Source organism: Camelus dromedarius, chromosome 9 (genome assembly GCF_036321535.1).
Source record: "Camelus dromedarius isolate mCamDro1 chromosome 9, mCamDro1.pat, whole genome shotgun sequence".
Lineage (NCBI taxonomy): Eukaryota > Metazoa > Chordata > Mammalia > Artiodactyla > Camelidae > Camelus > Camelus dromedarius.
In genome coordinates, this window is record NC_087444.1 from 31,751,371 (window position 1) to 31,777,778 (window position 26,408).

The 26,408-nt window shown below is 37.8% G+C and overlaps 1 protein-coding gene across 2 annotated transcripts in view; it reads left to right on the top strand.

Moving 5' to 3' along the window:
- Window positions 1–26,408, top strand: part of GLG1 (golgi glycoprotein 1) — a 119,221-nt gene that overhangs the window by 79,577 nt on the left and 13,236 nt on the right. For both annotated transcript variants that reach the window (XM_031458082.2, XM_031458081.2), the window contains exons 5-18: window positions 3,090–3,293; window positions 4,349–4,420; window positions 5,386–5,569; window positions 7,850–8,064; window positions 11,905–12,026; window positions 13,482–13,583; window positions 15,220–15,373; window positions 17,099–17,236; window positions 19,410–19,496; window positions 20,939–21,001; window positions 21,773–21,886; window positions 22,800–22,888; window positions 23,843–23,960; window positions 25,130–25,222. In XM_031458082.2, the coding sequence (XP_031313942.1) occupies window positions 3,090–3,293; window positions 4,349–4,420; window positions 5,386–5,569; window positions 7,850–8,064; window positions 11,905–12,026; window positions 13,482–13,583; window positions 15,220–15,373; window positions 17,099–17,236; window positions 19,410–19,496; window positions 20,939–21,001; window positions 21,773–21,886; window positions 22,800–22,888; window positions 23,843–23,960; window positions 25,130–25,222 (1,755 nt within the window). The remainder of the gene's footprint in view (window positions 1–3,089; window positions 3,294–4,348; window positions 4,421–5,385; window positions 5,570–7,849; window positions 8,065–11,904; window positions 12,027–13,481; window positions 13,584–15,219; window positions 15,374–17,098; window positions 17,237–19,409; window positions 19,497–20,938; window positions 21,002–21,772; window positions 21,887–22,799; window positions 22,889–23,842; window positions 23,961–25,129; window positions 25,223–26,408) is intronic.

Here is a 26,408-nt window from a genome sequence, read left to right on the forward strand (position 1 = left end):
GAAGGTTTGAGTGCTGGTTATTGTCTGGCTGTCACCAAATGCCCTTTGCTTCATACCAGCACAGGGCCCTGGCCCTTTCATAGGGCACCTCTGAGTCAGTCTTGAGAGCTCTGTGAACTTGGCATACAACTTTCAGGCAGCTAATGAAAGGCCAGTTTTAATAAAGAAGGCAGATTCTTTTTTTCCCCAGCACACTTGAAAAATGGGACCAAAGCATTTAAGTCACACTGATAATTCAGGAAGCTCTTCTGACTTTACTTAGGGTGTTGGAGATTATATCCAATTCTAAACCTCAATCTCTTTAAAATCTTCACGTAAGTGTTCCAGACCTACTTTTCAGCAATCAGTGATGACACTTTTTCATATTTGTGATCAGTGGTCCATGCTATAGACCATTACAATTCACCTCTCTTTGTAGTTGTTCTTCCCTATTGCCTACCAAGACGGAATCTGATTCACTTCCCACTAACAATCTGAATTGTCAATATAAAACCTGCTTACAAAACAAAACAAAACAAACTCTGCTTGTAGCTACATGTATGAGTTACTAAGTCTACATTGATTGATGGCATTAAATACATTAAATGATGGCAGAAAATAGTAGTGCCAAAGCCCAGAGACTTGACAGTAAAAATTGTATTTTTAGCTTTGTTAAAATAACCAAAAATGTTTTTATAGGCCATTCAAATGCACATTTTGGTCCTTTTTATCTTTTGCTGTACCTGCCAGTTAGATAAATTTCTTTTAAACCAGGCCCCCACCCTAGCACCCTAGATGGACTCATGCCTGCACTTCTGAAAAAGCAAGTTTCTTTCTATATAATGCACTCTGGTGCCACAGCTAAGTTTAAAAATTAGCCTGGCCTGTTCTCAGCCCTTCCTTGCCTTTGCTCACTATAGTTTACTTCTCTGAAGCCAGTTATTTAGAGAAGAAAATAATCCTGGAAATTAATGAATCAGCTTCTGACCACAGAAGAGAACAGGCTCATCAGCCTCAAATGTGTTGCCCTGAAGCTTGCAGACTCCTTTGTGACTGACTTTGAACTGACTTCCAAGGGTCAGAGGTGAGGGGTCATGGTTAATCTGTTTGTACCCTGCCTCTGTATGAACATATAAATGTCATGATTTCAAAACTATAATGATTTTTTTAATGTTAATATATATAAATTGTAGAACAAAGACTATATATTAATAAAACCTTTAGGCTTTTCTAAATAAGTGTTGTTAAAATGAAAGAACAGATCTCCAAATCTTCAGAGTTGAGTATCATGCTATTATTTTCAAACTCTTTTTTATGATTCAGACCTAATGCTAGTGAGCATCTCAGTAAGTTATGGGCTACTAAATTTTGATATAGGACATTATTTCATAAATCACATTTATAATAATCTTTTATATACTATAAATAGTAAATAACTTATATGCTTCTGTCCAAATCTGTGTTATCATAGGTTTATTTTTCCTTTGGGAAGTGGAAATGGGTAGGGCTCTCCTAAGTGCACTAAAGTTAGGCAAGCTTGAGTGTCACTGATAAATTAGGAAGGAAAAATTAGTCTTATTCTGGATTTCTAGGGTTTGTGTCTACTTTTCTCTCTGTCCTTATCTTTTTGTCACTTGTCCTTCAGAGTTTTATCTGCTCTGAATTACTCTCCAAAAAACCTTTTTGGTCATATAGGTCTCTAAGCATTGGTTAGAATCATACAGCTAGTGAGAAGGTTAAGGTACAGATTGGGGACAGGAAGGCACAAGAATCTGCTGGAATAGTGTGCTTCCTGGTCTTTTGGGGTCAGCAAGCCTTTTGAAAATTTAATGAAAGCTTTGAACTCTCCTCAGGAAAAATATACAAAACCCACATACAAATTGTGGGAGTTTCATAGAACCCCACGATCTATAACAATAAACAGTGGACTGTTAGCTAGATGCCTTAGGTTCTGCAACTTGGATGAGTTGATAAATTCTTCTAGGCTTCTGTTTACTCATCTGTACAATAGGTATCACAGCTCTTATCCCGTTGTCATAGGTATATTAGGAGAAAACATGAACATTTTCATGGAAATGCTTGGAAGTTAATGTGCCATGGATCAAACCCTCTTAACAACAAAATGGAAAAAAAATGTGCATTTTTTTGTTGAATTGAAATTTTGTTTAAAGTAGATGTTTCCCTACCTGGTGTTAGGAATCTTTTTTTATTATATACAGATGATTGCATAAGCATAGTATTTTACTATAACAAGATTTTGTATGCATGTGTATGTGTCAATAAATGATAGCACTGTATTTTCTGCTGCTTTGGTTTACTGTATTAATGGTTATAAGTTATTGAAGCATGTCTTCTGGGTATAGATGATTAGGACTCTTGAGTAGAAAATATTCAGAGGAAACTTTTTTTGTATTTTGAATGAATGCTTATGCTTGCTATGGAGTTGATGCGATGTACAAGTAAAGATAATTAGTTGGTTTTAGGAAAGCTCTCAGAAGCAGTTTGTCTAAATGATGGTGATCTTTTAAAATCACATTAAGATAAATCCAGAGCATCAAAGTGAATATTACACTGCAGATTGTACATATTGGGATCTTTGTGGACTGTATAAAGTAGAAAGAAAGAGAAAGAGGGTCTCTATAACATCTTTTCTCAGTGGATTTTGTGATTTGTTTTTTTAACTTGACTAAAAGCACTATTATTGGGACTATACCTAGCCTTGGAGGTAATGCACAGAGATTTCTGCAGTGTTATTTCAGTATTGACATGAACTATTATCAGTGCATTGGGCTGATGTAATTTCTTTAAATTTTTCTAACATTTTAAGCTTTAAAAAGTCAAGTTCCTGTTTCTAGTGCAAACTGAACTATACTTAATTTCCCCAGGGTCTGTATTTCCATTTGTAGTATGAAAGTGTTATATTCTAAGTGAAGATTATTAAGGGAGTTTTCTATAACTTCCACAATGTGGTTGGTTCCCACCCTATTTCTCAACAGAATATCCATAAGCTATTGTATGTTGAATTAACTTTTCTTTTTTTAACTAAATGATATTCATTTGAAGTTTACTGTGGTGAGAGTTTTAAAATGTTAGTATCCTTGCTATTTTAGGACGCACATTCACAGGGTGAGGTGGTATCATGCTTGGAGAAAGGCCTGGTGAAGGAAGCAGAAGAAAAAGATCCCAAGATTCAAGTCTCTGAACTCTGCAAGAAAGCCATTCTCCGGGTGGCTGAACTGTCCTCAGATGACTTTCACTTAGACCGGCATTTATATTTTGCCTGCCGAGATGATCGGGAGCGTTTTTGTGAAAATGTGAGTCAGCTCAGAAACTGTTCTTCTTTGCTTCCTTTTCTTCTTAAAATTTTTTTTTATAGTTGATTCCAAAATTAAACCAACACAACCCCTTCACAGTTAGAAAAGCCACTGAAATGAAAGGTGGAGTTGGTCCCAGGATAACAGAAAACGATGCTGGCTGCTCAACTTTGTTGTAATATTTAGTTAACACTTGGCTTCAGACAATCTCCATACGTTGTTTTTTCTATTTTATCTCACTTCCCAATTTCAATTCTTGGAAGTCTATTTTATCTATAGGAATCCTAGTTTACCCAGGAATCTCATGCACATCTATTCCATGGCTAAAACTTGGCCATATTACATATTTATATTTATGTAGTTTTGAAGGGGGAGGGTATAGCTCAAGTGGTAGAGCTCATGCTTAGCATGCACAAGGTCCTGGGTTCAATCACCAGCACTGCCTCTATAAATAAACAAACAAACAAATAAACCTAATTATCCCCCCAAAAAACTAATAAAAATTAAATTTAAAAAATAAAAATATATTTATGTAGTTTTGGCTAAGACGAAGGAAACAGTACGTTTCTAGCTTTTAAAACCAAATCCTTGATTACTACCTGCAGACCCTATAAAACAACTTTCTAACAGTTTTATAGACAGAAACAGTCTCCATCTTTACCACAAAGGACTGAGAGGGCCTTGTATACACACACTCCCACTCTGCCTGCTGTTTTGAATTAACAGCTTTAACCATCAGAGCCACTGATCAGAGCCAATGCTAAGGTTTTATTGACTCTCGCATAAATTGTAAGAGGAGACTCACTGACACTTCTGTTGGTTTACTGATTAACAGCTTATCTGGGAACATATGACAGTAGCCAGACATCATGGGAAATTTATTTTCATCTTTACTGTGGTCGCTATTTTCTTTCAAAGGCTACTAAATTTTCTAAACAGCTGATTCACCTGTTCAAAGGTAGTCACCATTTTAATAACTTAACAGAAAGTTCTATATAAGATAAAGCCCAGCATGACTACTTAGCTTGTGATGATGATGATGTTCTGTCTTACAGACACAAGCTGGTGAAGGTAGAGTATATAAGTGCCTCTTTAACCATAAATTTGAAGAGTCCATGAGTGAAAAAGTAAGTATTACTTTGAAGCAAGCCAACATTTTATTCATTTTCTTAAAAGCTTTCTCAAATCCTCTCAAACAGTATTTTTATAAACCAAAATATAAAATACTGAAAAAGCTTATCCTTTTCAGAGATAAGATACTTGGCTTTTAGTAGAAAACCAAATCATATTTCACTTAAGCAAAAAAAGGGGGGGGGCAGCTTTTCATGATATCTGGACATTGGGTAGCCAGTTGAGAATCAATTGGGGGAGTAAAATTGGAAAGTTTTATATCAGAATTACACTGAAACTATCCCTATACATTCAGAAAGTTTAGACTAACCAAACCAATGTGCTACATAGGTAGTGATTTAATTTTTCAGCAGCTGTTACAGTAAGTATTCTTATTACTGTTAGTGCTCTATCCCTGGATGAATGCAAGAATCTTTTATGACTTTCAAAAGTAATTGTTTTTGGCTTTGCTATCCTGTTTTTTACTTTCCTGTGCAGTTGAAGAAATATTTTTCATTTTAGTTTCTTGTATCATTTACTATTGAATAATTATATTTTAAAAGTATAGATAGAATGGAGCTTCTTTCAATAATTATATTTAAAAGGTATAAAATGTCAGTTGCCACCTTCATTCTGGTGAAATTTACTTTAAGGATATTGTTGAACAGGAAAAGAATACTTTGTCGAGTTAATGTACTAGGATCTTCCAAATATGTATGTGTTTTGGAGAGTTGCTATTGCTGTAACAATTAGCAATTCACCATAAAATTCCAGAGTTTCCCACCCATTTACCCGTGCTTCCTGTCACATTAGTTTAGCACACTTGTGCTCAATTTTAACCAAACTTAAAGACAGACATTTTGGTAACAACTGCAGTTGTGGACCGTACTTGGCCATGAGCTTCTGCTTGTCTTATAGGTACCTGTGAACAGCTGAGCCACCTGAGCAATCTTACAGCTCTCTTTCTGCACTCTTTCCTCAGTGTCGAGAAGCACTAACAACCCGCCAAAAACTGATAGCCCAGGATTATAAAGTCAGTTATTCATTGGCCAAATCCTGTAAGAGTGACTTGAAGAAATACCGGTGCAATGTGGAAAACCTTCCCCGGTCTCGGGAAGCCAGACTCTCCTACCTTCTGATGTGTCTGGAGTCAGCTGTGCATAGAGGTAAGAATTAATTTCTTTTTATCCTTTTCATTCTTTTTTTGGATAGTTTCCTCCTTTGTTGGCTTTTTTGAGTACATCTGTACCTTGTGACTCAGGAGCCTTTCCTTGTAAACAGAACTTTAGAATGAAGGCTTGGTATCCCTAAGCTTTGTTGAAGGCCCTTCCTCTTAGCTCAGTAGTCCTCAATTTTGTTTTTCTTTACATCTCAGCTTTTTTTTTTTAAGTATATTTCTCAAGTCCAAATTTTAATTTTTAAAATGCACATTGCACAGAAATGTTAAGGAGAGTCAGGGCAGCATAATGATTTGGCACATGAGCTTTGGGTCAAAGCTTTGGCTCTATGACTAGACTAACTGGCTGGGTGACCATTGTTGATGTTTCTTAATCTCTCCAAACCTCATTTTCCTTATTTATAAAACAAAAATATATTACCTATGTTGAGTTCCTGCGAGGATTGAATGAGGTTATTTGACATGGCACTTAGCATACAATAAATGATAGATACTGTTATTATTCTAACAGTGATGATATCAAGAAATTAAACAGTAGAAGAAGAAAGGATTACTTCATAAGGTCAGACTTATAGTCTGTTCAGTTCAACAGTCAGTCTCTGACAAAGGAACCGAGAAGGACGTATAGAAGGTCAGGGCTGTCTTTCTCAATATTCACTGTAGGCTGTAAAAATGAAATTCCTAGCTGTTGAATAAATAGTTCTGGGGCAATTGGCCAGTGATTAAAAAATTAAGTGGAAAAAAATCAGTTGTTAAAACTCAGAAATTTTTGGTGAATTTTTTTTTTCATATTTGGATAGTGAAAGACTCCTAAGCCTGAAAGAAGTGGAATAGCAACCAGAGACAATGCATGGTCTTGGGTTGAATACCAAACAAAAGGCACTTTAGAGGCAGTTGGAGAATTTTGATTATGGCCTGGGTGTTTCATGAAATTTTCCTGAAGTGGAAAGGTGGAGATTGTTGACTAGTAAAACCATATTATAAAACAGTATGCATAATATCTAATTTTGATATTTAAAAATAGAGAGTTAATCTCCTTAAACTATAAATTAATAAACACAAAAAGACTTTGTAAATAAATGGCCAAAGGATATGAACAGATAGTTCAGGAAAGTTAAACTATTGCTAACTAAAGAGACTTAACCATACTGAAAGTTGGCAAGGATGTGGAGTAACTGGAACTGTATACTACTGATGGGAATTTTAAATGGTACAGCCACTTTGGAAAATAGTTTGTCAGATTCTTAAAAAGTTAAGCATAAATCTACCTTATGACCCAGACATGTAACTCCTAGGTATTTTTATTTTATTTAAGATATGTGAAAGTATATGTCCATATAAACTCTTGTGCATGAATGCTCATAACAGCTTATTTGTAGTGGCCCTAAACTGGAAATAACCCATATGTCCATCAGTGGTTGAAGGGATAAACAAATTGTAGTATAGCCATGGGATGAAATAATATTATTTAGCAATGAAAAGGAATGTGCTGTGTGATGCATGAATGAATCTCAAAATAGTTATGCTGAGAGAAGTCAGAAAAAGAGTTCATACCATATGATTCCATTTATTTAAACTTCTGAAAAATGCAAACTAGTAAACCAATCTGTAGTCACAGAAAGCAGATCAGTGTTTCACTGGGGGTGGGTGGGTAGGATAGAGTCTAAAAGAAGGGAGAGATTCTAAAGGAGCATGAGGAACCTTTTGGGATTGATGGATTGTTCAGTATCTTGATTGTGGTGATGGTTTCACTGATGCGTACATTTTGTCAGACTCATCCAATGGTATGTTTTAAAAGTGTAATTTATTATATGTCAGTTATTCCTTAGTAAAGCCGTTTTTAAAATTTCATAAGTTTTCCCAGTTGGCATTTACAGCTTAAGGAAGAGTGAAGAAGCTATAGTGAATATTTGAAGTGAGGTCTTTTCCACAAACTAAAGTGTGCAGACCAGTAGGGACTTTTCTGGCTTTCATTTCTACCCCAGTAGTTATCTTATTGATTAGACTTCCATTGGCGAAACATTTGTGTTATTAGTTCAGTAGTATAAAATCTGTATAAGGCAGAACACTGACAAGATAAGCCCCGGTCTTTGGAGTCTTAAACTTATTTTATGCTGATAAAACATTTGCTAAATTCTAAGCTTTTCAGTCTAGATAATAGTGTGAGTAATATGTTATATTCTAAGGAAAAATGTGTACTTCTAATATGTGATGCTGTCTGATCCTGATGCTCACCATCCATTATGTTATGACTTAAATCCTAACTTAGGGCGACAAGTGAGCAGTGAGTGCCAGGGAGAGATGTTAGATTACCGACGCATGTTGATGGAAGACTTTTCTTTGAGCCCTGAGATCATCCTGAGCTGTCGGGGGGAGATTGAACACCATTGTTCTGGATTACATCGAAAAGGCCGAACCCTTCATTGTTTGATGAAAGTAGTTCGGGGGGAGAAAGGGAACCTTGGAATGAACTGCCAGCAAGCGGTAAGGAAAGATTTTCTCCTGCCATTTTTAATGTTATATTTTATCATCTGAGGAGCCTTTTCCTAACACTGTCCCAGCTTATTTTTCTGGAAAATTTGTGACATCACAGTGAATCTTAGGTACTAAGAACTAGACATGGAATAGTGTATCTTCAAGCATATTATAGTAAGAATGTGGTATTTGCTGCAGAGCAGAGATTTGAGCTCATAATCAATAAAAAGAGCTATGCAGTGTACTTAAAGAAATAGATAAAATGCATTGTTTGCTGGAGTTTTTAAGGAAAAGGTAACTGGCTAGATTGGATTTACTAAACTCAGAATCAAGGCACATCAGGTTCTGGTCAATCACAAAAGGTCTTTCATCAAATGAGAATTTGCCTGTCTCACCTGTTTGAGTTGAACCTGAAAGAGAGCTGAAATGAGCTGGAATTTTCTGAGTCTCTTTTTTTATTACTGATGTGCAACATGGCATGAATTCCTGGCCTGAATGATCAAGAAGGCATGTCATTTTCAAAATCCCACCATCTTTCCTTGTTCGACTAGGACACCTATGCATGGAAAAGGTCTTTCTTTCTCTACCCGCAAACTCTACAGTCAGTTCTACAAAGATAGTTGGAAAAAAAATAGCATGCTTCACTGTAGAAGATCAAGTTATTCTTGATCTAGGGTTCACAAACAGTTGACTAACTATAGATCAGGTACATAATATAAATTAAACAAAGTATTACAGACACGTTGCATCTGTTTCATTACCATTGTCCATGTTTATTACTTTTTACCAAACAAGAGTCTTTGAACAATTTACAGTACCAAATGTACAGTACCAAATGTAACCCTGTGCAATGAATTCTGTAGTTTCCTATACTTTCCTTTAGGAAGTGCAAAAGATAAAGTTTAGCCTTATATCCTAAATTAAAAGGTTGAGGCTCTCTCCCAAGTGAAACTTTAGAAAACCACAAATCATTAGTCTTTTACTTTTGTTGTTGGCATTTTTATTAAAAACTGAATATTGAATTTTATTTTACTACTAATTTTGTAAAATCAGAATTTTACAGTCTGAAACACAAAATTTCCATAGAATTTTGATGTGGAATAAAATTTCATCTTAGCTTCTATTACTCACCCTGACCTGGAGGGGACAGTAACATATACATCCATAGTGGGAAAGATAGACAAATGTATCCTCCTCTCCAGAATACCAAGCCTAGCTAGAAGGAGGGCTTCTGGACATAGTTCCTCAGGAGTGGTCCTTGCTGGTGATCGTCCTGGGCAACCTCCGTGACTGTGTGTGTGCCTGGGCCCCAGACCAAGAATAAATCAAGACAGTTCATCCTTAATGCAACATAGAAAGGGGACAGCAGTGGTCAGGGATAAACTTACATTTTTACTGAGGCTTCACGTTATTCTAAGGTGTACAGAAAAAAGAAAATAAATTGGTTTGACTTTACTTCAAGGCATCTAGTTTACCTCCTGGGCTTTTTGAAATTTAGCTTATTAAAAGAGCTAGTGACTCAACTTGGGAGAGAAATAAGTACCGCCCACCTCATCTTTTGTACCCACAAGAAAAGTGCTTTCCACACCCAGTGGTTAGTCTCAAAAAGTGAAATATGTGGCTTTGCCCACATTAAGTTTAGCCAAGTGGGCAAAAAGCACTTCATTTTGGTTTTTTGTGAATCTGTGGTCTTTAGCCTTTGCTTACAAAAATTGAAGGAATAAATGATCCAAAGGGAGAAAGTTTTCCTTAGTCTTCTGCTTCATTATCCCTCTCCAGTCAAATGGAGGAATGTTTTGAAATAATTTATTTTTCAAAGTTTTCTTCCTTAATTCAGTAGACTTCTATACTTGTCTGTGGTTGACCATTAGTTTTCCTTATTCTCTGCTTGGTGATGCTTTGATTTAGTTATCTCTCAACTAACAGTAAACTGTGAAGCACAAGAATAATTATTATCTTAATTAGTATATACTCTTCCAAATACACTCTGATCATGAACTTAAGTTCCCCTCAGTTATGGCTGAACAAGTCTGGGCCCAGTCTTTCCTTCACCAAAGAGACTGCCCAGTCTGTTCTCTAGACAATCATTTCTTGATATTTCAAGCATCTTCTCAGGTTTTCCTAAGCAGTCAGGGGCAGGAATAAGATGTGTGATCATGAAGCAGTTCATGTTTAGTGTTTACTTCCCACACTGCTGTTATTGGATTCCAGAATGGCAGTGATCCCTTGAGCCGTTAGCCTCAAGAGTCTGTAAGGCATTCATTATCTTTTAGAACCGGCAGTCTGACATGCATGGAGAATTCTCAGAGTTTGCCTGTCAGTCGTGGATATTTAACTGATACAGTTATTGCAGAAACTTTCAGATTCCCATGATGCTTACAGTCCCTCAGAAAAAGATGTAAATATTTTGGTCTCTGTCAGCAAACGTCATAACTAAAAATGGTAGTCGTTTGAGAGTAGTAGTAATCTTCCTACTAACTAACCACAGCATTTTGTGGCTTCTCCAAATTGCCACCAAGAACTGGTGTAAGTAACTTTCATCCCAGAATATTGGAAGTCTTTCATACCTCTCTTAATTGTTGACTTCTTTTAGGATAGACAGAATTGGGGTTTTCTTTCTTCATTTCCTTTTGATCTTTGTTCTTGGATCAAGTATGTGTTGGGGTCAGTGCTTTCATATGAGCCCCTGTAGGATTGTAAGTCAAATGTATGAGGATCAGAGAAGGCTCTTGCAGAGGCTAAATCCATGGCACAAAATGGCTCCACTTCTCTAACTTGGAAAAAAAAGGAACCCAAACCAGAAGGACTATAGTTTTCAAACTTGCTTTCTGTTATTTAAGATTCTCACCCCAAAACACCATCTGCTACCCATCTGTGGTAATAATGATCTTTCACATCTGTAAAATGCTTTGCAGTTTACACAACCTTCTATATATTATTCTTCCTTATAATCCTCTGCAGTTAAAGAAACGAGCTTAGAGGTTAGTCAACTTGCCCATGTTCTCAAAGCTAATATCTGGCAGAGCCAGAACTATTAATAGAACTCAGGTTTTCTGATCCTTAATTTAGAGCTTTTTCTTCTATGCTCCAACTGCTTTCTCCTCAAAGACAGGAAGAATCTGAGGCATGGCTTTGGTGCTTTCACTTCATTCCATGACAAAGAGTGGACCAAGCAAAAGAAAACGTTAAAGAATATATTTTCATTTTCAGCTGCATAATAGCAAGCATTTTTCTGTATAGTTTAGTGAACAAGTTCTGGTTTATCTCTTGTTTATATGAAAGATAGCTGAGGAAAAATAGGAAATTATAAGTAGTATTATATTCTTGTTTTTGCTAATTTATGTTTTCTTTGCAACTGAAAACTCACATCTGTTTTTAATAAAGCAGAGTACACTTGTTTTATGCCAGTGTCTTTGCAGCAAAATTTAAATTCTAGGTTCTAAAGACCAAATTAGACCTCTAACTGGAAATGTGTCTTCCGTTTACTCTTCTGCATTCAATTCTGGCTTGGCTCTGGGTGTCAGATTTAGTAATTTGATTAACAAATGTAAGGGAAGAGGCACCTTTTATATTTTAAAGTCCTTTTGTTTTGCACATGTCCAGGGATGGTTTAGACAGGTAGGCAGGCAATCCCTACAATGACTTAAATAGAAAAACTTGCAATCCAAGTAGAGAAACCAGTTGGAAAGTGTTTGACAGAGCTGTTGAGCTTGACCAGTGACAATTGTAGTACCTTGTTAAGAGTATGTTATAATATATCAGACTGAGAACTGATTGAAAAGATGACCTTGCTCTTTCTATATGTGTAAGTGACTTACTTTCTTCCTTCTTAAATTTTTTTTAATCCAGCTTCAAACACTGATTCAAGAGACTGACCCTGGTGCAGATTACCGCATTGATAGAGCTTTGAATGAAGCTTGTGAATCTGTAATACAGACAGCCTGCAAACACATAAGATCCGGAGACCCAATGTAGGTTATCTTATTTGTGGTATTTATCCAAATTGTACTGTATTGGCAGTGCAGCACAGGGAGCATTTCCTCAAATGACTTTCAGATGGTTTAACAACTGAACTGAAATTTTGTTAAATAGGAACACTTCTCCTAGCTTTTGTTAAAGCTAGTATTGGGATTGAGACTTCATCTCTGCATCTCTGTGATGTAGAGAACCTAGACCCAGCATTGTTGACAGTGACTGAGCATAAACAGGCCTAGACATTAGGTCACTGAATAATTCCACTTAACAGTCAAATAAAAATGAGAAAGAAATGCTCAGGATAAAGTTACACAAGCTTTGGTTCTATGCTTTTCATCCTGTTTGTATATTGATGCATATATATTGGCTATTTGATTATTAGAGAGTAACTAATTACAATTGAAATAAAACACAAGATGTGGTGGTTGGAGGAGGTAGTCACAAAATGAACTCTGAAGTTGCATCCAATATCAAGGAAAGCTATAAAATGCTATAGTAAAGCATTTGAGTCTCATGCATTGGTTTTATTCCATATGATGTGCAAACAGCTCTTAAAACTAGGTTGTGAGTAAGAACACATTCCCATTCTGCAGAAATCTCTATAGCCTGCATCTAGCAGTACCCAACTGAATAAAACAAATGCAGTCCATGCTTCTTATCATTCTACTGTGCATACTCTCCAGCTGTTTGTGCTGTGGTAGGGGATTTTAAAAAGGTGTTCTTCATTAAAGCTCTTTGTGTGATTGGAAGAGGTAGACAAACACTCTTAAGATTGATTAAGAATATTCACCAATATGAAACTGCGTCACCCATAAAGAGGACAGGGGAAAGGAGCTGCTACAGGTTAAATAGATTTAAGATTCTATAAATAAAATGCAGGGTGTGGGCCTTTTCTGGGTCCTGATTTGAACAAACATGTAAAAGGCATGAGATAATTGGGGTGGGGAATGAAAGCTGACAGGTTATTTCATGATGTTAAGGATTTTTAAATTAATTTCTTTGGTGGATAATAGTATAATGTTTTCATATTACAGAGAAACATGCTGAAGTATTCACAGATGAACTGTTAGGGTATCTGGGATTTGCTTCACAATATCAGCAAGGGGGTATAGGGTTGAAACAAATTTGGCCATAAGTTGATAAAGCTATTGGAAGGAAAGGTGGATGTTATATGATTCTCTACTTTTGGATGTATTGGAAATTTTCATAATAAACAGTTAAATATAAAGCAGCTGCACAGCAATCTTATGCAAGCCGAGTCCTAAGTGCTGTGAAGTTGAAAGAAGATGTAATCACTGTTGAGTTAATTTGAGTGATTCTTAGGGAAGTAAATCCCTGATTGCCCTCAGAAAATAGCTCAATGGCTTTTTCTACAGACCAAAGAAATACTGGTGTGAGAGTTCTGAACTCTTCTTTATCTGGTTACAATTTCACCCCTGTGTCATGCCCAGGATCCTCTCGTGTCTGATGGAACATTTATACACAGAGAAAATGGTGGAAGATTGTGAACACCGTCTCTTAGAGCTGCAGTATTTCATCTCTCGTGATTGGAAGTGAGTATTTTGAAGTCAGAGTAAGTATAAGCCTTAGCCTGTTCTCCTGTATAGTAAGAATCCCTTGTGTTTTTAAAAAATAATCAGTAGGAATTTGTTTTTGTTGCATTCCAGGATAGCTGACACTCTAATCCCCAGAAAACCCCGTTTCTTGCTTTCAGAACAGTACCTAAAAGCAGAGACAGCTCCTGCAGGTCTGACCCCAAGTGTCCCCCTTCACTTCTACATTTAAAGTTAGTGTAAAATGTTTCTGATACTACAAACATCTGTCTGGAAAGAACTTGGGCACCTGTGGGGCAGCAGAAGCATCTTCAAATATGTCTCTAAGAAGATAATAGTACATTTTTATTTTATTGATTTGCACTGGGAAGGGGAGTTTGCTTTATCTCTTTAACTATTCAGAGTTATTGAATTTATTCTATCTTAAGAGGCTCTTATCAATAAGTAACGAGTTGATTCTCTTCTCTTCTCATCCTGTTAGCCAGAAATAGGGGGAGGCAGATGAAATAGAAGTCTCTTTGTTACAATCAGAATGGCTATAGTTTATTGGCTGCATTCCCTCCCTCTTTCCATGTCTCACTTTCCCTTCCCACTTCCGGATCAGGCTGTTCCTCCTGCCTCCCAAGTTCAGCTGCTTCCTGATTGAATTGTTTTAAGCCACTGTACTTTGGTCATTAACTTTTTCTGGTGACTAATACATGTTTACCCACATACGTTACTGGAAAGAGATTACTTGAAGATTTGGTGTGTTTCTATTTCTGTTCCCTCAAATTAGGTCTGGAAAGGACTTCAGAAAGCTGAACAGGAATTTCCCTGTGTTTATTCAGGCTATCTAAACCAAAATAATAAAAGAGTTGACTGAGTTTACTACATTAAAAAAAATATTTTTTCCTCTTCTATATTTCCTTCATCCATGATCAAAAAATGCTTCACAATCTGTAAAGCCACTTATTAAATTTTAGCCTTTTTCCTCCCATTGAATAGCCCTCCCCCAAAGTTGACATTATAATGTGGGCATAATTAAGCATCTGTTGGTCTGATTTGGAGATGCAGCAGGCTCATCACCTAATCCACTGTCTCCACAGTCAAAGTTAAATTGATAAGCATGTTTAGGTAAACTAAAAACATAACTGCCTTACCTTGCATGGGAAGAAGAGAAGGAACAGTTTTACCAGAAAGGAACTTGAGTAGGAGATTCCTCTATTCATTTTGTCTTTGATCTTATAGAATTTAGTCTATCAGGTAGGATTGAATTTTACTCACACTTAGAAAAAAATATTGAGTAAAAGTTGTAACTTGCCTGGTGATAGCTACAACCCTTGTTGTCTCATTTCAACCAGGGCATTTTAATACCAAATCTGTTACTGTAATGTTGTGTGCCTTACCTAGCCAAGATACCATCTTTGAGGTAGAACTTAAGTCTTCTGTATTAAGGTTTAACAGACTTCTACAGATTGACTACTGTGTGTTCATGAAGAACGAAAGTCAGGTATATACTTTTGCTTACCTGCTGTTTCCATTACTCTGGAGGTGACTGTCTGTGAGAGTACAAACAAGCACCTTGCAAAAACCCTTAGTATGTGTTGGAAGGAAAAGTGTAGTAAGAGTGCTCATTTTTTAACTCTTACCCTTACAGGCTAGACCCTGTCTTATACCGCAAATGCCAGGGAGATGCATCTCGTCTTTGCCACACCCATGGATGGAACGAAACCAGTGAACTCATGCCACCAGGAGCTGTGTTCTCTTGCTTATACAGACACGCCTACCGCACTGAGGAACAGGGCAGGAGGGTATGCACTCAATATTGACTTCATTTCTTCTTATTGTCATTTGTTTAGTTTGCTATAAATTGTGATTTCTGTCATCCTCGGAAAACTTTGCTAGTATATCTGGTGGGGAGGGGGTGCTGCACTACTAGAAATTTCTTCATTCATTCACTTAACAAAGTGAGTCAGGGTACATTTCCACTTTTTCTTTAAATTACCAAAATCTAAATCACAAGTAGACAATTAAATTCTACTGCCCTAAGTTTATGTAACTTTAAAGATCCTTTAAGAAACTCTTAGCCAAGATATAAATGGTTTTCTCTGCCCTTGGCAGCAGAACCCATGTGCCTATATTGATTGGGGCCTCTCCAACAGTACACTAGGTGGAGCTGAAACCTCCACACCTCAGTCTCTTGGTATTTGTCTGCCCTGGTTGCCACCTCTTGTTGGGATATTTCTGTGTGCTAGGCTCTCAAGCAACATTTGCTGCCTTCTGGTGCCTCACTGACGTACTACTTACTGTCCAGGGTGGCCTTTTTAAACCTTCTGAGATAATCTGTTGCATTTCAATCCTGCATTTGTTACAGAAAATAGAAGTGGTATTATTTCATATGCATGTTTACAAATACCCCTTTGGAGCTTAATGCAAAAGTCTGACTGTTTAGGAATCAGAATGAAAAGACTCAAACAGAAATAAATGTCATATACTTCAGTTACTGCAGTCTTAACCAAGTTTTTATATTGCTATGTAAGAAAATATGGGAATTTGTTATAACTTTTTCTTCATTAAATGAGCCTGTCATTAATCAGAGGAACTCCTAAATCCTGGCATCTTGGTAGTCTCTATAGTAGGAGGTTCCTTGTCTTGTAAGTAAAGAAAGGGTTGGAATCTGGTGTTGTTAAAAATATGTTTCTGTTTAAAAATGTTTCTTCTAATCATTTTAGAAAGAAAAATTCGATTGCGTTTAGTACATTCACAAAGTTGTGCAACTGCCTCCTCTGCCCACTTCCAATATATTTCCTTGTCTCCAAAAGGAAACCCCCATGTCCATTAAGGGGTTACTCTCTACCCTCTCAGTCCCGCTTCCCCGCACCCCCTCAAGTTGTGTTGGTTCTTTTAGGAGAGACTGACTGTACCTGTCAGTGACAGCTTTCTTACAACTCTTCCAAAAATACTGGTTTTCATCTGTTTCACCATCTGCTAATTCTCACTAACTCATCTGAAAAAGTCTGGTTCTGACGTGTAGTAACTGTCCCCTGCTTGTTCTGAGTTTAGGTAAATTTGAGCTCAGTTCTCCTGACCCAAGTGTTTATTCTTGGACCCAGCATTCTATATGTTTATAGAGTAGTGGCAAATTAATTTTGCTAAACAAAAAACTTTACCTCATCTGAAAAATTCCAGTTCACTTTTTAAAAATTGAAGTATAGTTGATTTACAGTATTATATTAGTTTCAGAGGTACTTCAATCCTAGTTCACTTTTTATCAGGATACTCTGAGAAGAGGATATTGTTTCATATACTATATTAGAAAATGCTGAATGTGTAATCTCATTCCTAGAGATAAAGGTTTTTAGAAGCCTCCTAGAATATTTAACTTTTATTCTGGAAGTGATTCGAGGTATAAAGTTTGATTCAAATCCCTATAAAGTTACTTATTAGTTTCCTGACAGTAGATTTGCATTATCCTAGTGTCTTTTTGTTTTGGTTTTGGTACCTTTGAAGTATTTTGCTTGTTATTTCTCATGTAGCTCTCCCGGGAGTGTCGAGCTGAGGTCCAGAGGATCCTGCACCAGCGGGCCATGGATGTGAAACTGGATCCTGCCCTCCAAGATAAGTGCCTGATTGATCTGGGGAAGTGGTGCAGTGAGAAAACAGAGACTGGACAGGTAGGCAACAAAGCTACCTGCTTATCTTATAGTAATAATAATGTTTATGAGTAACATTTTATGTAGACTATAAACACCGTAAAATCCATCTCCATTAAATGTTTACCTCGTGAACATGATTTGTTATATTATTCAATGTTTCCTCTATAAGAAATCCTGAGGAAGGTATTCTCTTCGGTCTCTATAATGGTACTTTTCCAAAGCAGTTAGTTTGTTTTTGTTATAGTTACGGTGTTTTGTAATTGATTCTTTTCCTTTTTGTGTTGCCTCTCAAAAAACCTGGAGCCAAAAGTATGGCCTACCTCTAGGAAGTGTATAAGACCTTGTGGTAGGCATTTTGTGTACTTACTACTGACTTCATCCCGCTTTCCTTAGCACATTTCCCTTTTACTCATTTTTAATTTATTTTATCTGGCATTTTTTTTTTCTTCTCACTTTTATAAGCCACATGAAGTCCTTTGGAGGGAAGGCAGGGTATAAATATATGCACAGATACATAATACTGACATGCATCAATGTATGTATGCCCTACAACTGTCCTACAAGATATATAGGAATGGAATTATTTTTTCCACTTAATAGTTGATATAATTGAGGCTCAGAGAAGTGAAGTATATTGACTTTCTTACCTAGAATTCAGGTCTACTCCTAGCTAGGCATTTGTTCCATTATATTATTTATAACCTCTCCATCCAGGAAAGTGTAGAGAAGGAGCAGCCCCAAGAATTATATGCATGCTATGAATGGTTTCTTAGGATTTTGTGCCTAGTTTTTTTAAAAAAAAAGTATGTTATTGCATTCTAGCAAATTAAGTCAGAAGGTAGTTTGTCTTCTATCTTAAGGCAGGGTAACCAAGCAATGGGGAATAGCTACTTGTTTAAAGCCCCTTTAATACTAGAATAAGGCACGAACTCAGGTTTCCCAGTACCATTTGTACCCTCCAAAACACTCTCTAGGATTAAACTAATAAAAAGTCACATGTGCAGGAATTGGACATTTTTAAAAAGCATTATTGCCTACTCAGATCTGTTGGTCCTGATAATAGCTTTTACAGCAGTCTGTTTCTGGGCCTACTACAGTTCTGTTGAGTTTATTGTTAGAAAATGCCTGTAGTTCTAGTTTTCTGTTGCCTCTGTCTAATGAAACAAGGGATGTGCTCACGCAGAATACCAGGAAACATTTCCTTTCATACCTGCTGTAAAGTAACAGTGAGAAAGCTGCACTACCATACAGCCCATCCCTGTGCAGCTAAACTTAGGAAAGGAGTCCGTGAGTAGAATTTTCCCCTTAGCCATTTATCTACTCCCAAAAGTTTTATACATTTTCCTTTAGGGTTTTTTCCCCTCTTTCTGGTTCCTGTGTTAATTCCTACAATCCTTCTCCTCTTTTCCATTCTGATTCCAAAAAAGAGAGATTCTTGCAGAATAGTAAGTTAAACTTGATCCTTTAACAGAGCCCTTAGCTTAGAAATAGCTGTTGATGTGCTTTGGGAAAGAAGGCTAATATAAAATGTAAAACCTCTAATTCTCTAAAAGGAGTAGTAATAGACTGACATTACAAGGTAACTCCAACTTAGTTTCCAAAGCCCAGGTAAGACAGCTTTTAGATATGCAAACCCTGATGTACTACTCACTTGTTTTGCAGTTACCCTCAGAAGATCCTTTTATGTGGGCTAGGGTTAGAATCCCAGATTTGACTTGCAGGAGCTGTTGAGTCTCTATTGTGTTTCAGACCCTGGATCCCAACCTACTTTGCCCATAAAGAGTCTTAAAATATTTATTTCATGTCTTTCACTGTGAATTTTTTGTCCAATGATCATTATCAAAAAGCAGATGAGCAGGGTGTTGATGGAATGGAAAAAAGGCCTGATAAGATTTTTAGACTCTGAGGACATCTGAACATTGATTCTTGCTGGACTTACCAGTTTGGCCTTCTAGGGGATTTGCATGGCTGTTGTACGCCCTTGACCCTCTTAACACCCTGTTACAACAAGTAATTGTCTTTTCAACGATCTTAGTTTGGGGAGTCAAAGTTATAGCATTCTGTTCAATGAAGTCATTTTAGAAAGAAAGAAAAGGAGGACCACTGAAAAGGAAGTAAACAGTGGTACCTCAGCTTCCCTTGATTATTTATATAACTGACAAATGCTAAGGGATTGCATTTTTATTTGCAGGAGCTTGAGTGCCTCCAGGATCATCTTGATGACTTGGCTGTAGAGTGCAGAGACATAGTCGGCAACCTCACCGAGTTAGAGTCCGAGGTAACTCTTGGAAGGAGAGTGCCCTGTCAGCAGCCTTTCTTTTCTTCTTAGTTCTGCTGTTTCTGTACTCTTGAGTGTACAGATTCTTTGTAGAACAAAAGAAACCTTGTTACCTTCTCTGTTTGCTTTATAAAGAATATTGTGATGCTTCCTGAACCCCCTTTCCTGATATCTCCAGCAAAACACTATGCACTTAGCCCTTCAGTTTTCTTCATAAATTAGAATTATGACAGTGACAAAAACAATTTTTTTTTCTCCTTTAAGAAAAGATATCAGCTATACTTCAGATCTCTTAATCACTTTCAAGACTAGTCCAAGCATTCCTATTCTGTCATCCTTAGCTCTTTCAATTAGATCATTTGGTAATGTTTGTGTGTTCACTGAAATAAAAGAAAGCCTGGGACTTGCAATAAACATAGAAGATAAGGCCTTTCTCCTGCCTTTTGAGAAGGCCTGCATTCTGTCTACGGAATGAGTATCTCCTAGGCCTCTTGCTCTCTCACCTCCAGAGACAGCCTTCGCTTGGTCTATGGAGTATGCATCTCTCCGAATAAGTCTGCTTTTACTAAAAAAAAAAAAAGGAAGATTAAATAAGTGTGATTAGCCCTGTTTCATTCTGAACCCTACAGGGAGGAAAAAAAAAGAGATTAAAAGATCTCATAAGCATAGGCACATTATTTCAAAATATGGAGATTATTTCAGGGGCAGTTAAAATTGTCTTATGGGGGCAGAAATTAGGGAAACAGATAATTGCTATTTTTTTTAATCATAAGCCTTTTAGAACTATTTAAGTTGTCAAAATTGGGAATACAAAAAATTACATTTCTCAGGGTCTTTTTTTCCTTTATATTTTTCAAGCATGTATCGCCTTCTTTTATCTTCTGTCATCTCCTCGCTCATTCTCATTGTCCTTGTGGGCTAAGAAGGGCATTCTAGGGTGTGTGACTCTTTAAAGGGAGATGTTATTTTGCGGCTAGTGCCACTCAGCAGTTACTCTGCTTGAATGTGTTTAGTGTGTGTTCCCCAGAGGCAGTAGTTTGTCATCTGGTTTAAAGACAGGATGATAGATGTCAGTTACTCCTATTTTCATTTTGAACTGCTTAGCTTTTGGGAAAATCTCCAAACGCTTTACATACTCTAATATTATTTTTAAATGTTTTCTTCTCCTCCAAATTCTGCCTTTTCTCTTGTTCGAGCACAAGAGGAATTTGTCTCTAGAAAACTTGCTTTTCAAAGTGCATTGGAGGTGTGTCCCAGGAGGAGCATGGAGCTGCTCTTCTGTCCGTGCTGGAGCCGTCTCACTTAAATACTAGAATAGTTTCCAAATGTATATATTGGATTATTTTCCCATCAGATGATACTCATTCAGAGAAAGAAAACTGCTCCTCCTCCACCCCTGACTCTTTCTAAAGCAGAATTATAATATATTTAATCTTCTGCAGGATATTCAAATAGAAGCCTTGCTGATGAGAGCCTGCGAACCCATAATTCAGAACTTCTGCCATGTAAGTAATGTCTGGAGGAACAAAGGTTAGAAACAGAACCAGTTTCACTGGGGCTCTGGCCCCCACGTGTGTTGGACTCATCTCTGTCTTCAGCATACATTGCTCCTGAGTGATGGCCAACTTTGATAAGTTAAAGTTGAAAATGTAAACAGCATCAAGAGGGGGCCACTATCCTGGGAAACCTCATTTGTTTAACCCTTTGTAGGTGATCAGATTAGTGGTTAGCATCACTTACTGAGAAGCCCTTTGTAAGGAAAGAGAGGAGGGAGAAACCCCAGTAGCAGGACTGAGTTGTTTCCATACAAACAGCTGGAATTTGTTAGCAGGAAGGTAACTTCCCCTTCTAGCTGTCTTCTTGTACCTGGTGTTGAGGGAATTCTGTTACTTTATCACTTTAGTCACTTACTGAACTGCCTAAATTGTGGGAGTAAAACACATCCAGGAAGCACAAGGATCTGACAACTAGGAGGTGATGTTAGATGTTATCCCAAAAGCCAGCTGCCAGCATCATATAAGGAAAGGAGTTAAAAGCATTGCATAGTGCATGTTCTTATTGGAGCTTCATGCAGGGCAATTTGCTGTGTAAATTTTGTTCCTCTAAATGTTTATCCTTTGTGATTTCTCAGGCTTATTTTGACATAATTTGTGATGTGTCTTGTTTATAAATATTATAGAATCAATCTCATTGACATCTTTCATGGGCTGGGGTGCATGATTTGTTAATTAATGATTGATTACAAATGAAGTATAAATGTGCACTCCCTTCCCTAGGATGTAGCAGATAACCAGATAGACTCTGGGGACCTGATGGAGTGTCTGATACAGAACAAACACCAGAAGGATATGAATGAGAAGTGCGCCATTGGAGTCACCCACTTCCAGCTGGTCAGTAACACCTGGCAGATCCTTCTTGTCTTGGCTCCTTGCAAGGTTACTGAATCCCTTCTTCTTACAGAACATCAGAGCACCTCTTCTCTGAAAAATTATTTTTTCCAAATATCTGTCTTATTTCTGTTGGTTCCTAGTAAGCGTGGTTTTTATCTGCTAGGGCTGGGCACTTTGTACCTAGGTCTGGCATTTTAGTAAGTTTAAACCATACTCTTCATAGTTACATGTCTAAAGGAAGTGTTTCTGGTAAAGTGAGCACTTCCTTCCCAGGAGGATGAAATCCAGCCAGCTGTATAAAATTGACCTCTTCTTGGGGGCACATAGCCTCCCAGATGTCCTTCAGCAAATGGTGTTGAGGACCTCACGAGCACAGACACTCAGACCAGGGAAAGCAGACACATCCTGCCCTTGTTGACTCATTTGTATTCTTTTCTTTTTTCTCTCTCTCTCTTTTTTTAACATTTTTTTATTGAGTTATAGTCATTTTACAATGTTGTTCATTTATGTTCTAGTAAGAGAAATATGCAAAAACACATTTACAAATAAATATATAATCTCAGGTGATCCTGTGAAAAAAATAAAGCAGCATAAGGCCTAAAGGGTGATGGGGAAAAGGGACTTGAGAAGGAGGTATTTGAATACAAGCATCAAGGAAGTGAGGGAGCAAAGCATGGGAGATCTGGGGGAAGAGCCCTTTAGGCCGAGGGGGCAGCGTGTGTGTGCTGGAAGCTGGTATGCATAGAGCAGAGGGAGCCATGGGGAGTTCAGCAGGTCATGAAGTGTTAGACAGACTTGTGTGGGGCCTGGGAACTTGGCTGCTGCGCACTGTATATGAACACAGTGTCACCCAGCACTGTGAATTAGATGTTGTCACAGAGCTTCTGACTTTTTTTTTAATCATCTTTTCTAGGTGCAGATGAAGGATTTTCGGTTCTCTTACAAGTTTAAGATGGCCTGCAAGGAGGATGTGTTGAAACTTTGCCCCAACATAAAGAAGAAGTATGTAGCTTTTAATTGATTTGTTCAATTAAATTTGCTTCCCTGAAATCCCTCTTAGCTACTGAGTGAATGTCCAAAGTGTCAGGTGGCCTGCTGCTGTCTGGCAGGGTTAGCTCTGGAGGCCCCCTGCATTCCTCTGGTAGTTGGCCAAACACTTGGATTGTCTAGACAGATCCTCTTTGTAAGTAGTCTAGAGCCACACCTGGTGGTAGTAGTTCTGATGTGGAGAGACTGTGGGCTAAGGGAGCATTTTTAATTTTTCCAGGTTAGGCTATCTACTTGATGAAACAGGTACAGATTTTGTACTTAGAGGAGCAAGTTACAGTGTGAATAAGAACTGACTTCCTTGTGACATCATTCCATTACGTCATCTCCTCAGGGAAGCAAAAGAGCCTTTCACTGAGTTAGAGATGTAGTAAAGAAACAAAAACTTTATTCATTAAAGAATTAGGTCTTAATGAGGAGAGTGATGAGCTTTTACAGCATGGCTGCCCAAATTCTTCCATGCCGCTCTTTGCAAAGGCACGTTTCTAGAACACATTTCCCCTTATACAAACTAAATTCCTATTTTGCATAGGTTTCTGTACCTTTCAGGAATGATTTTCACAGTATATCAAAGCCATAGTACAGAGTTAAAAGTAGCATTACTCCCTGGTTACATGTTTTTAACAAAACAAGTGCTGAACTGTCTTGCACACATCCCCTCCATGACCTCCCCACCAGTCAGAAATGTTGTCAGCATTTGGGCTGTGGCCCAACTTTTATGATGTATACAGTCAGATAGCTGCTTTTAGCTCTCTGAAAACACAGTGAGACTTTAGTGAAAGGCATTGAAAAACTTGATAGAGGTGTCATGGGTTCTGGGGGGATGGTGTGGCCCCTGCTCCAGCCCAGCCCTTGGCCATTTGCCCTTGGTGGCTCCAGCCAGTCTCAGACCTCTCCTTCCCTTGGCAGGGTGGACGTGGTGATCTGCCTGAGCACCACCGTGCGCAATGACACTCTCCAGGAAGTCAAGGAACACAGGGTGTCCCTGAAGTGCCGCAAGCAGCTGCGGGTGGAGGAGCTGGAGATGGTAATGCCTCTGAGCACAGCCTCTGGTCCCAGAAACCGCAGAGCAGGGCTTAGAGAGTTGGGTGAAGAATGAGGGCAAATTGGAAATTGGAAGATTTTAGCCACAAGCGTGATGGTTAAGACTTGGAGCTGCATGCTAAAATTTTACCATAGAACCGCTTCCTGTTTTACTTTTCTTTTTAATGATAAAGTATTTTTTACCACACATACTTGGAAGTCCAGTTATATAAGACAAGCTGTGAGCATGTGATGTGATCATTGCCTTGATAATGGAATCAAGGATCGAGGGTCTCTCCCTCTCCACTCTGCTGTCCTTGGCACCACCAGTCATTAAGGCTGGTTTCCCTCATAGCTACACAATGGCTGCCTGCAACAGCTGGGCCACCTGCTCCAGTATTCATCTCCAGCACAAACTAAAGATCCTGCCCTTCAATTTGACTGTGTCAGTTTGAGATCTGTGCCCCCCTCGCCCCAACCAGCAGTCTCCAGGGGATGCACTTATTGATGAGCTTACTCATAATCCAGGTGTGGTAGATGTTGGGAAGCCAACCACAGTGTGCATTGTAAGAGGACACATCTCACTCTACTTTTGAGGTTAAGCCCAGACCATGTTAAGACAGCTAAAAATATGAATCACACTTATTTCACCTCAGTCTAAGCAAGAACTAGTAATGGACACCACAACCATTAATATGACAAAAGTTGCATTACCAGATTTTCACATATAGTGGTAGTGATTCAGTGAGAATTACATTTACGTGGAGTTGGCCTAAACATCCTTTTATAATAGAAACTTTGAGTCCCTAGATTTTAATCTGGCTCTTTCAGTAAAATAATAATAATAATGAAAGTAATGGTTTTAACTTTGAAAGTGGTTTCCACATCATATCATTTTATTTCATCTCACAGTAGTCCTATGAAGGGGTCAGGGTAGAGGGTAGTGTTTCATTTTGCAGAGTACGTCTAAGGCCAAGTAGCTAGTTAGTGGCAGAACTGAAACTCAATCCTGCTTATCTTTTTACTGCAGTGAGCACACTGCTGCCAATTAGCTGTGTAGAAGTTATGGTCACCAGATAAGAGCCAATCAACAAATAATTATGTAGAACATTTGATTTGACATCTCCAGCTTAGAGTAAACTGACTTTTCCATGCTGGTTCTCTCTCATGCAGACAGAGGACATCCGTCTGGAACCAGATCTGTATGAAGCCTGCAAGAGTGACATCAAGAACCACTGTTCCACCGTGCAATATGGCAATGCTCAGGTAACTTTTTATTTTTATTTTTTAATTGTAAAGGTAACGTGAAGGTAATTTTTTAATAATTAATTCTCCACTAGTGGGATAAGCCCCATCACGTACTGTCCAGCCTGACTGTCCCCTTTTAAGCTACTTGAGACTATGATTTTTCTTTCTTTTTTTTTTTTTTTTTTAATTGAGGTATAGTCAGTTTACAATGTTGTGTGGTTTTTCATACAGACTACTTTCTCTCACCTTCATTCCTCTTCATCACCTATTCAGTCTCTTTGCCCTTTCAGGTTACCTTGTCCTCCCTTACCTTGTCTGCTTCATGACCTTTCAGATGCCTCCTCTCTCTAGCTTTCCCAAGCTGCACCTCCAAAATTAATTACTACCTCATATGTTCCCATTCCACAGACATTCTAAACTAGAGGTCACAGGAGAACCACCTTGGGGATTTTTTTTTTTTTTTTTTAAATTCACGGAACAGGGCCCTACCCAGAATCGTCAGGAATGACGTGCAGTCAAATGATTTTTTTTCAATCTTCTCCTGTTGACTCATCTACCTCTCCACTTCAGGGTATCGCCATGGTGCTTTAACTTCTGAGATAATGGTTGCACTGTCTTCTTGTATCTGCTGTTGGTGTTGCAGAGTCTGATGTCAATCTGATTCTCATTTCTGTGTAATTAATCTACCTCTGAGTTTTCTCTTTATCTTTAATGATCTGTAATTTCACTACAATATAATTAGATACGGCTTTTGGTTTTCTTTATCCTGGTTGGCTCTTTCAGTCTCAATTCATATCTTACTTCAGTCCTAGGAAGTTCTCAAACATTGTTCTTTGAAGTATTGCCTTCCTCCTGGAACTCCTTGTTGAACATTTAGAGCATCTGAATTGGTACTCCATGTCTCTGAACTTTTTCTTTCATGCCTTTCATTTCTTTATCTCTCTCTACTACTTTGAGGTAATTCCTCAGTTCTGTATCCCAGTTTCATAATTTATTCTTTAGCTCTTCCTATTCTGCTCTTTAGAGAGACCACCAGTTGGGTTTTATTTTTCATTTCCAGCATCTCTAATTGTTTCTTTTCATAACTACCTGTTATTGATTCTTGTTTACTGTTTCCTTCTGTATGGCTCTGAGGGTATTAAACATACTTTTGATTGCTCTGTTGCCTTTTCCCCTCAGTTCTGAGGCCCTGATTTATTTTATT